Raw genomic sequence first — 10,638 nt, 5'->3', positions numbered from 1 at the left:
TAAAGTCGAAGTCCAAAGCAAAAAAAAAAAAAAGAGTGTGCTTAAGAACCCTGGACACCTCTAATTGGGGACTCTAGCAAAGCTGAGTCACAATCTGAAAAGGTTCACCCAGTTATGTGCCTGTGGCATTTATGTATCCGATGGTAATACTGGAAAACAAAGTGCTTAGGGCCACGGCCAAGACTCATAAAGTAGCTGTGTTCAAGAATCAACATACTGAACTAGGAGAATCAATAACACTATCTGAATTCTGAGTTCCTATAGATGCCAATCATTCTGAACTTCAAGGGATAAAGTGAGATGCCAAAACTGTTCAGAGGCAAAAAGCTATTAGTCCCGCTCATTTAATTGGAGCTAAGTTTCATTGATATTTTGGAGTTTATAGTATATTCTCTTTTTTTTATCCTATTTGATTTTCAGTTTCTTGGGGACAAGCAACAATTTAAGTTTGGTGTTGTGATGAGCGGATAATTTATACAGTTTTTGGCATTATTTTTACATAGTTTTTAGTATGATTTAGTTAGTTTTTAATATATTTTTATTAGTTTTTAAATAAAAATCACATTTCTAGATTTTACTATGAGTTTATGTGTTTTTCTATGATTTCAGGTAATTTCTGGCTGAAATTGAGAGACTTGAGCAAAAATCTGATTCAGAGGCTGAAGAAGGACTACAGATGCTGTTGGATTCTGACCTCCCTACACTCGAAGTGGATTTTCTGGAGCTAAAGAAACCCGATTGGCTCGCTCTCAATTGCGTTAGAAAGTAGACATCTAGGGCTTTCCAGAAATATATAATAGTCCATACTTTGCCTGAGTTTTGACGATGCAAACTGTCATTTAACTCCAGCTTTCTGCCCTATTCTGGCGTTAAACGCCAGAAACAAGTTGCAAAGTAGAGTTAAACGCCAGAAACAAGTTACAAACTGGCGTTTAACTCCAAGGAAGACCTCTACATGTGAAAGCTTCAATGCTCAGCCCAAGCAGACACCAAGTTGGCCCGGAAGTGAATTTCTGCATCATTTACTTAATTCCATAACCCTAGTAACTAGTTTAGTATAAATAGAACTTTTTACTATTGTACTAGGGGTCTTTTTCCCCATCTTTGGATCATTTTTAGATCTTTGGAATGTTTTTCCTTAGACTTGGGGGCTGGCCATTCGGCCATTCCTGGACCATTATCACTTATGTATTTTCAACGGTAGAGTTTCTACACACCATAGATTAAGGTGTGGAGCTCTGCTGTTCCTCATGAATTAATGCAAAGTACTGTTGTTTTTCTATTCAACTCAAGCCTATTTCTTCTCTAAGATATTCATTCGCACACAAGAACATGATGAATGTGATGATTATGTGACGCTCATCACTATTCTCCCCTATGAACGCGTGCCTGACAACCACTTCCGTTCTACATGCAAACAAGCTTGAATGTGTATCTCTTGGGTTTCTAATCTAAGATTAAAACCTTCGTGGTATAGGCTAGAATTATTGGCGGCCATTCTTGAGATCCGGAAAGTCTAAACCTTATCTGTGGTATTCCGAGTAGGATCTGGGAAGGGATGACCGTGACGAGCTTCAAACTCGCAAGTGTTGGACATAGTGACAGACGCAAAAGGATCACTGGATCCTATTCCAACATGATCGAAAACCGACAGATGATTAGTCGTGCGGTGACAGCGCATTTGGACCATTTTCACTGAGAGGACGAGAAGTAGCCATTGACAACGGTGATGCCCAGCATACAGCTTGCCATGGAAAGGAGTATGAATGATTGGTGAAAACAGTAGGAAAGTAGAGGTTCAGAAGGAACAAAAGCAACTCCATACACTTATCTGAAATTCTCACCAATGAATTACATAAGTATTTCTATCCTATTTTATATTTTAATTATATTTTAATTATCAATTCTCCATAACCAATTGAATCCACCTTACTGAGATTTACAAGGTGACCATAGCTTGCTTCAAGCCGCCAATCTCCGTGGGATCGACCCTTACTCACGTAAGGTTTATTACTTGGACGACCCAGAGCACTTGCTAGTTAGTTGTATCGAAATTGTGAAAAAGAATTTAAGATTGCAAACGTGCGGGCTAAGTTTTTGGCGCCGTTGATGGGGAATGAACAATCACGATTTCGTGCACCAATTACCAAGTTGGTTTGAGCCCTTTTTACTACCTTCAGGTGGCATATTTAGATCGACCATCGTCCTTCTAATATTTTTCCTAGCAGCTCCACTTAATGGACTATCATCAATAGTATCCGCAGATGATACTCGTCCACCCAACTCAACGAGAAACACGAATAATTCTAACAGATGAACATTTGTCCATTAATTGTGCCACGACCTTATAAGATGTACATCCTTGTCGTCACGTAACCGATACCTAATTCAAAACAACAAAAATATTTTTTAAAACCGTGGTTTAATAAACAAAATAACAGAGCAAAGACAATTGTAACATACCTTTTATAAAACAAATTGTCATCTAATTCGGTCGGATATCTGTAGTAAATTTTTTTCACTCTTTTTGTGTGTTGCTGCCCAACGGAATGTAATATCAAATTCTTCAACGCTGTTAGACTGTTGACTTCCAGTGTCATATACGTAATTATTGGTTGTCCAGACTTAAAAATGATAGAACCTTCTCCATCATACACTAGTTCACCATCATAATAAATGGATAACAATGGATTTATTGAAATTGTAGTGAAAAAATGCCAAGATGAGAACCAAAGAGGAGAATAAAATTGTAATTTTAAGCTCCATTCTCCGGCAGCCATACTTTTATTTTGGAAACTCCACTTGAAGCTCGCCGGAAGTGCGGCGAACTTCATATGGGGTCAGGAAAACTCTATTTAAGTTGTAGAGTTCGCCAGAAATGCGATAAACTTGCCCTAAATTCAAAAAGAAATGTATTAAAAATTATAGTTCAAATAATATATTTATGAAAATAAATATTTTTTTAATTTATTTTAAATAAAAATCTCTTAATTATATAGTATAAAAAATTTTTTCGAATTCAAACGTCTCCCTTATCTTAGCCAAATAAGATAAGATAAGATATTCACCATCACCTATAAATAGAGGACCCAGGTCCCTCCAGGTATTCATTCATTCCTCACACTTTCTACCTCTTAGATCCATTCTGACTTGAGCGTCGGAGTGTCTTTGCAGGTACCACCCCCCATTGCTCCAGGCAAGTGATCCAGCATCTGCCTCAACCCGCAAGTTCTCGATCCATCTCTCAACCCGTACCATAGACATCTTGTACATTGGCGCCGTCTGTGGGGACTTCGCAACGTTGTGGCAGCATGGCGGATAACCCAGAAGAGCAATCATCAAACTCATATTTCTTGGGTGTAGCCGAGAGCAAAAAGGAATAATATTTTCTTAACTTGCATCACCTTTGCAGGGATAACACACATTCGCCCTACTCCAACGGCGAAATCCCAAAGGAATAATATTTTCTTAACTTGCATCATCTTTGTAGGGATAACACACCTTCGCCCTACTCCAACGGCGAAATCTCAAAGGAATAATATTTTCTTAACTTGCATCACCTTTGCAGGGATAACACACATTCGCCCTACTCCAACGGCGAAATCCCAAAGGAATAATATTTTCTTAACTTGCATCATCTTTGCAGGGATAACACACCTTCGCCCTACTCCAACGGCGAAATCCCAAAGGAATAATATTTGCTTAACTTGCATCACCTTTGCAGGGATAACACACCTTCGCCCTACTCCAACGGCGAAATCCCAAAGAAATAATATTTTCTTAACTTGCATCATCTTTGTAGGGATAACACACCTTCGCCCTATTCCAACGGCGAAACAATGGCGAAATCCCAAAGGAATAATGTTTCCTTAATTTGCATCACCTTTGCAGTGATAACACACCTTCGCCCTATTCCAACGGCGAAACTCCAATGGCGAAATCCCAAAGGAATAATGTTTCCTTAACTTGCATCACCTTTGCAGTGATAACACACTCTCGCCCTACTCCAACGGCGAAATCTCAAAGGAATAATGTTTCCTTAACTTGCATCACATTTGCAGTGATAATATACCTTCGTCCTACTCCAACGGCGAAATTCCAAAGGAACAATGTTTCTTCGACTTGCAATCACCTTCTTAGTGATAACACTCTTTATGCACCATCGCCCTATTCCAACGGTGAAATTCTAAATCCTCCGAGCCCAAAGTCTCACCTCCCTTTAGTGGGACACCTCCCCCTCTTGGACCCTCTCATTCACCACTCCCCTCATCCGTCCCTCCAAGCGCCATGGCCCCATCTTCTCCCTCTATTTTGGCTCCATGCCCACCGTTGTTGCTTCTTCTTTTGAACTCTTCAAGCTCTTCCTCCAAACCCACGAGGTCACCTCCTTCAACACCAGGTTCCAAACCTCTGCCATCCGCCGCCTCACCTATGACAACTCTGTCGCCATGATCCCCCTTCGGACCTTACTGAAAATTCATAAGGAAGCTCATCATGAACGACCTCCTTAAACACTACCACCCTGGCCAAGCTCAGACCTCTCAGGAGCTAAGAGATTAAGAAAGTTCTCAAGGTTCTTACATAGATGCGGGGGACAGCCAAATCGTGGCGGCATGACGAAGAACCTCGAGGAGCAATCCTCCACCCAACACCCCAACTCCCGAACTCCAAGATAACACTCCTCCCACCCACGGGAGGATAATAAGCGCGGCACATCGCCAACCAACCCCAACCCAGCAACAACCAAGAGAGGACAACCGTCCCCCACTGAAGCTCGGCCACCCGACGGCCTAGGAGAGAAGGCGGTCCAGATAATTCAAGAGCTGTGCCTCAGGGTGCAAGACCTTAAAGGCCGAGTTACACCTAAAGAAAAGCACAACGCCGAAAAAAACAGAAGTCACGCAACCTCTAGATCAAGATCTTGCCATGAAACCAGGCACGGTGGATCGCCAGAACGGTGACATGCCAAGAGATACAATCGCAGCATCTGCCATGACCACAGACATGACAGGATGCCTGAACGACGACATAGCAAAAGGTATGATCGCAGCGTCCCACGCAACCCGGCTCATCAACATGAAACGGACAACGACCGACGACATCAAGAGGCCAAACGCACAAGAAGTGACCACGTGATAATGGGAGCCATTCCCTTCACTGAAAGAATCCTGAAAGCAAAACTCCCTAAAGGCTTCGACAAACCTACGGATATGAAGTACGACGGAACCAAGGACTCCCAGGAGGACCTAACGGCCTTCAAGGCAAGGATGAACCTGGAAGGGGCCGCTGACGCGGTCCGAGGTAAGGCCTTCCCAGTAACCCTAGCCGGGCCAACGATTAAATGGTTCAATGCCCTCCCCAACGGATCCATAACTGGCTTCCACGATATCTCACGGAAGTTCATGGCCCAATTCACCACCAGAATTACGAAAGCTAATCACCCCATCAGCTTATTAGGGGTCACACAGAAACAAGACGAATCCACACGAAAATACCTGGACCGCTTCAACGATGAATGCCTCTATAAATAGAGGACCCAGGTCCCTAAACCAACACAAACCGACCACCCAGGATCGGGAAATTCTCGAACTACACCCCCCTGACAGCCTCGATTACCAAGATATACCACCAGATAGCGGATCGGGGTATTATCCCGAAAGCCCGACAACTCAGAGAAAGAACGGACAGCAACAAGACCCTTTACTGCGACTACCACCAAGGTTACGGGCACAGGACACAAGACTGTTTCGACCTTAAAGACGCCCTCGAACAAGCTATAAGAGACGGCAAACTCCCAGAGTTCGCCAAATCATCAGAGAACCAAAACGCGCGGAAAAAGACAGGTCGCCTAAGAGGGAAGGACGCAACCTGAGAAAACAAAAAAAACCTCCCAGGGAAAGTCCAGAAGACGACCCGACCATAGTAGTAAATGTCATCACGGGCAAGGATGTGTCAGGCAAGTCAAGATCAACACTAAAAAAGGACCTCAAAGTCTTGGCTGTCAGAGATCAAGCCCCAGCTGCCATAGCCAACAAAACGATAACTTTGCCCAAGGATTGCCAGCACAGCACCTCGGCCGAAGACGCACCTTTCGTCATCTCGGCGAGAATCGGAACAGGACTAGTTCGGAGAATACTGGTGGACACCGGCGCAGACTCCAACATCCTCTTCCGAGGTGCCTTCGACAAGCTCGGGCTTCGCAACAAAAATCTCCAAACACACCGCAACGGTGTCACGGAACTCGGAGACAACTTCCTCAAGCCAAACGGTTCCATCATTCTTCCCCTTACCATAGGGACGGGAAGCCAGAGGAAGACAATCCTGTCCGAGTTCGTGGTCCTCAAGAACTCCACCGCTTATAACGTCATCCTCGGAAGGAAAACAATCAACGACCTCTCCGCCGTCATCTTTACCAAATACCTTCTAATGAAGTTCACGGCAGAAGATGGCTCCGTCGGAACCATCCACGGAGACCGGGAAACCGCGGTAGAATACGACAACATCAGCCTAGCCCTACGCGAGAGATCCCAAAACGCGGCAGGAATCTTCCTTTCCGATCTCGATGCACACCAAAATCCACGCAGAACCATGGGAGGAAATGACAAAGAAGCAAAGTAGGGCCTTGCAGACAAGGTCAGGAGTATAGCACACCTATGTGAGCTAGTCTTAAAATAGAGAATAAGCCTAAGGTACAATGGCAGCACGGTACGACGAGACTTCGGACCAGGAGACCTCGTCTTATGACAAAACAACATCGGTCTACCCACTCCCAATAAAACGGATATCCAAATAACAAAACGGGTATCCAAATAACAAAAATAGCGGCCCGGGGATCGATCACTCCGAGGCCAACAAAATAGATATCCAAATAATAAAACGGATATCCAAATAACAAAACGGGTATCCAAATAACAAAAATAGCGGCCCGGGGATCGATCACCCCGAAGCCAATAAAACGGATATCCAAATAATAAAACGGATATTCAAATAAGTAAATGGCTACCCGGGAATCGATCACCCGAGGCCAATAAAACGGATATCCAAATAACAAAAATAGTGACTCGTGAATCGATCACCCGCAAAGCCAACAAAACGGGAATCCAAATAAGCTAAATAAACAAAGTCTTAAAATCGGCCCACCAAAAGGTCTAAAATAAGTTCACAATAACGGCCCAAAAAAGGCCACACAAAACAAGCATGAGCTGACGGTCTTCCAACTCGCGGAAAGCCATACTAACCAACATCCTACCAATTGGTGCATGATGACGTCACACCCTTTTCAGACCCCTCACAGTCTCCCGAACTACAGAGAATCGGACTCTCCAATGACTTAGCATTGAGACCAAGAAAGCATACTCTCATGCTCCGGGGGCAACTATTCCAGACCCGATCTCCGGGCCCTTCTTCGGAACGGTCATCAAACACGGCATGTGATGAGACGCCCAAACAACGCGCTCCTCGCCTGACCATGAAACGGCTAGGAACTCCCCAAATCCTCGACCTCGATCGGAAAAACCAAACAACGATCTCCTTGCCAAACCACAACGGCGAGGAAAATGTTTCTCCAGCGATGAGACCGAGCACCCTCACTCTCTCGCTCCGGGGGCAACTGTTACGGATCCGGCCCACGGATCCTACACCCAGAACGGTCTCCGAACCCGGCTACCAGGGTCCGACCCGCTTCGCCCTTCCTGAAGGCTCGGAACCAGCCCACTAGAGCTCCTAACCAACTTTCGAATTCAAACGTCTCCCTTATCTTAGCCAAATAAGATAAGATAAGATATTCACCATCACCTATAAATAGAGGACCCAGGTCCCTCCAGGTATTCATTCATTCCTCACACTTTCTACCTCTTAGATCCATTCTGACTTGAGCGTCGGAGTGTCTTTGCAGGTACCACCCCCCATTGTTCCAGGCAAGTGATCCGGCATCTGCCTCAACCCGCAAGTTCTCGATCCATCTCTCAACCCGTACCATAGACATCTTGTACAAAAATATATTTTATTTTATATTTTAAATATTAATAATTATTTAATAATAAAAAATAATAAATTTTGATGATTTTTTAAATATTATTCCTTTAGCATTTTCATTTTTCATACTCAAACCCATAAATACATTATCACTTTCTTTTTTGACGAACCTACTTTTGTCCTTTACTAGCTAGCTGTCAATATTGACTATTCGTTTAGCGTCAAATCAATGTGTAAAAATTTCTCTAATTCCAATAGCACACGATTCAATTATAATCTAAAATTTTAAATTATTTTAAGATTGAACTAAGTTTTTGGTTCTTATAAAATATTTATTTAAAAAATATTTATTTTGTCGTTTTGCTCTTTCTATATTTTTTTTTTATTTTAGTCAAAATCGATAAAAATTTAAAAGGTCTCTAGTTTAATTATTACAATTAATTTGCTGCATTAAGTGCTGCTATGACAATAGTTAAATTTTACTATGGTAGGTCATGCGACGTCAGCATTATTTAATCTATTAAAATAGGTTTTTAACAGAATAAATTCATTACAAGAATTTTTTATAGAGACATTTATTTAAATATTGATGGATAAAATCAACAAAAAAAAAAATTGTAGATATTAAAATTGCATCTTAATTTAGTTCTTTAAATTTCAATTATCTCTATTTAATTTTTAAATTTTACAAATGTGACTCACGTTCATTTTTAAGTTAATTTTTGACGCATAAACAATTAACGGAATGTTGACGTGAATAGTCGAGTGTCATACTAGACTCTGTAAAATGACGTTATTTCTATTTTGGCATTCTAATAATCTAAAAAACATCATAAGTAGTATTTATTGAAATTCTTTCCCTTAAAATAAGTGATCTAGCGTTGTTTTTGAACTATTTAAACTATAATGACATTATTTTATAAGTTCCAACACGATATTTAATTGTCTATATCGGTGTTTCATTAATATTTTTGTGCCGGATATTATCTTAGGAACTAATATGAGTAACGTTTTTAAAGTTTAAAAACGAAAAAAAGATAATTAAAATTTCAAAAACAAAATTAAAGTTCGCGTATAAATTTATATTAGAGACCAATTGAGCATGAACTCGATCAAAACCAAAAGATAAGTATTTTATAAGGACAAAATACTCATTTAAACCTTGTTTCAATAGTAAAATGCAATAGTGTTCACTCTCTACCAAAAAATAGTCATTTAAATCTAAAAAATTTTATGAAATTATTTATGAAAATATTGCAATTAATAATAATCAATAAATATTAAATAAGATAAATGATCTGATTTTTTTTGTCTTCTTAATATTATCAATAAATAATTTTGTGTTACTACGTCAATATTAAAAACATTATTAAAATCAATGTTACATATACAAAACACAAACGTCTTTATTTAAGTAACCCATTTTACACGGATATAAAAACATATACTTGTAATTATTAACTCCTATGATATGAGTTTGCTAACTCACCACATCAAAATCAAAGATAAGATGGACGATGACAGTGGCATTGTTGCATTATTGCATTACATTACTTTATAACTTTTTTGGGCATGCGAAATTTTTGTTGAGTAATTTTAACTGATTTTCGTTATTTCTCTGGCAGATGGTAATAACCCTTACATCAAACATTAAATTAGTTATTTATCAATTCCATTATGGATCCTCAAGACATCAAGCTGTGATTTTCCCTTTAGCTCTTGGGATAGATATCCTTCCAAGAAATCTCGTACACTAATTTTCTTGAACGTTGCAGGCCTTTCAGGTGTAACAAGGCTTGGTGCCGGACCTATAACACACTCATGTCTAGGATTGAGAAATGTAGCTATGGAAATTCTCTCCTTCTCTGAGTTAACTATTGCTCGATGTTCAATACTCCGATAAATTCCATTGGTCAATACCTACCACCAAAATATCGATCAAAATGGCTTAGGAAGTCAACAAATTTGACTTGTGTAATAATTTTGATAGTGTTCAAACTTAGAAATGATAAAAGGTTTTGTGCATAGTTTTGTGGCGTTTTTTACCTCCAAAAAATCTCCAATGTTGATGACGAAAGAATTAGGGAGAGGTTTAATAGGAATCCACATTCCATTATTTCTTACTTGAAGGCCTACCGTTTCATTGACTTGGAGAAGAATAGTCAAGGTGGAAACGTCAGAATGAGGATTTAGGCCAATTACTTTCTCCGGTTGAGGACATGGAGGATAATAATTCATCCTCATTGCTTCAACTCCTTCTTCGCTGAACTCTAGTAATTCATTGGGTTCAATTTTAAGAGCCTTTGACATAAGCTCAATGATTGTATCACCCAATTTTTTCATTTCCAAAGAATATTTGTCTAACACATCTCTGCGAGATCCAAAACGAGTTAGTGAGTTACCAATAAAATCAGTATTTTGGACATTAATTATGTTATGCGTATACCAATATTAGTTACAAATTAGTTGTTCATATAAAATATATGTTAAAATACTTTTTAAAATATAAACTATATACTAAAATTGAGTTAAAATAACACATATTTATATATAAATACATAATAATTAATTTAGTAAATAATTTGACGTACATATGATGTTTTTGTTTGTAGATAGGAGAGAGCTAATTGTGGCCAAATCAAGCAAACCCCCCTCTAATTTGAA

General features: G+C 40.0%; 1 protein-coding gene across 2 annotated transcripts in view; it reads right to left on the bottom strand.

The window, feature by feature from the left end:
• LOC107643747 (protein SRG1) overlaps positions 9,356 to 10,638 on the bottom strand; it is a 2,995-nt gene continuing 1,712 nt past the window's right edge. The window contains exons 3-5 of one of the 2 annotated variants that reach the window (XM_016347478.2): positions 10,021 to 10,345; positions 9,604 to 9,894; positions 9,356 to 9,566 (exon numbers count right to left, since the gene is read on the bottom strand). In XM_016347478.2, the coding sequence (XP_016202964.1) occupies positions 9,634 to 9,894; positions 10,021 to 10,345 (586 nt within the window). In that variant the 3' untranslated portion in view covers positions 9,356 to 9,566; positions 9,604 to 9,633. Of the gene's footprint in view, positions 9,895 to 10,020; positions 10,346 to 10,638 lie in introns of both variants that reach the window. The other variant, XM_016347477.2, reaches the window with a different exon arrangement.

The sequence above is a fragment of the Arachis ipaensis genome, chromosome B05 (assembly GCF_000816755.2).
Source record: "Arachis ipaensis cultivar K30076 chromosome B05, Araip1.1, whole genome shotgun sequence".
NCBI classification, from domain to species: domain Eukaryota; kingdom Viridiplantae; phylum Streptophyta; class Magnoliopsida; order Fabales; family Fabaceae; genus Arachis; species Arachis ipaensis.
Note: the sequence above shows the minus strand (reverse complement) of the source record. Positions and strands in the feature narration are given on the sequence as shown.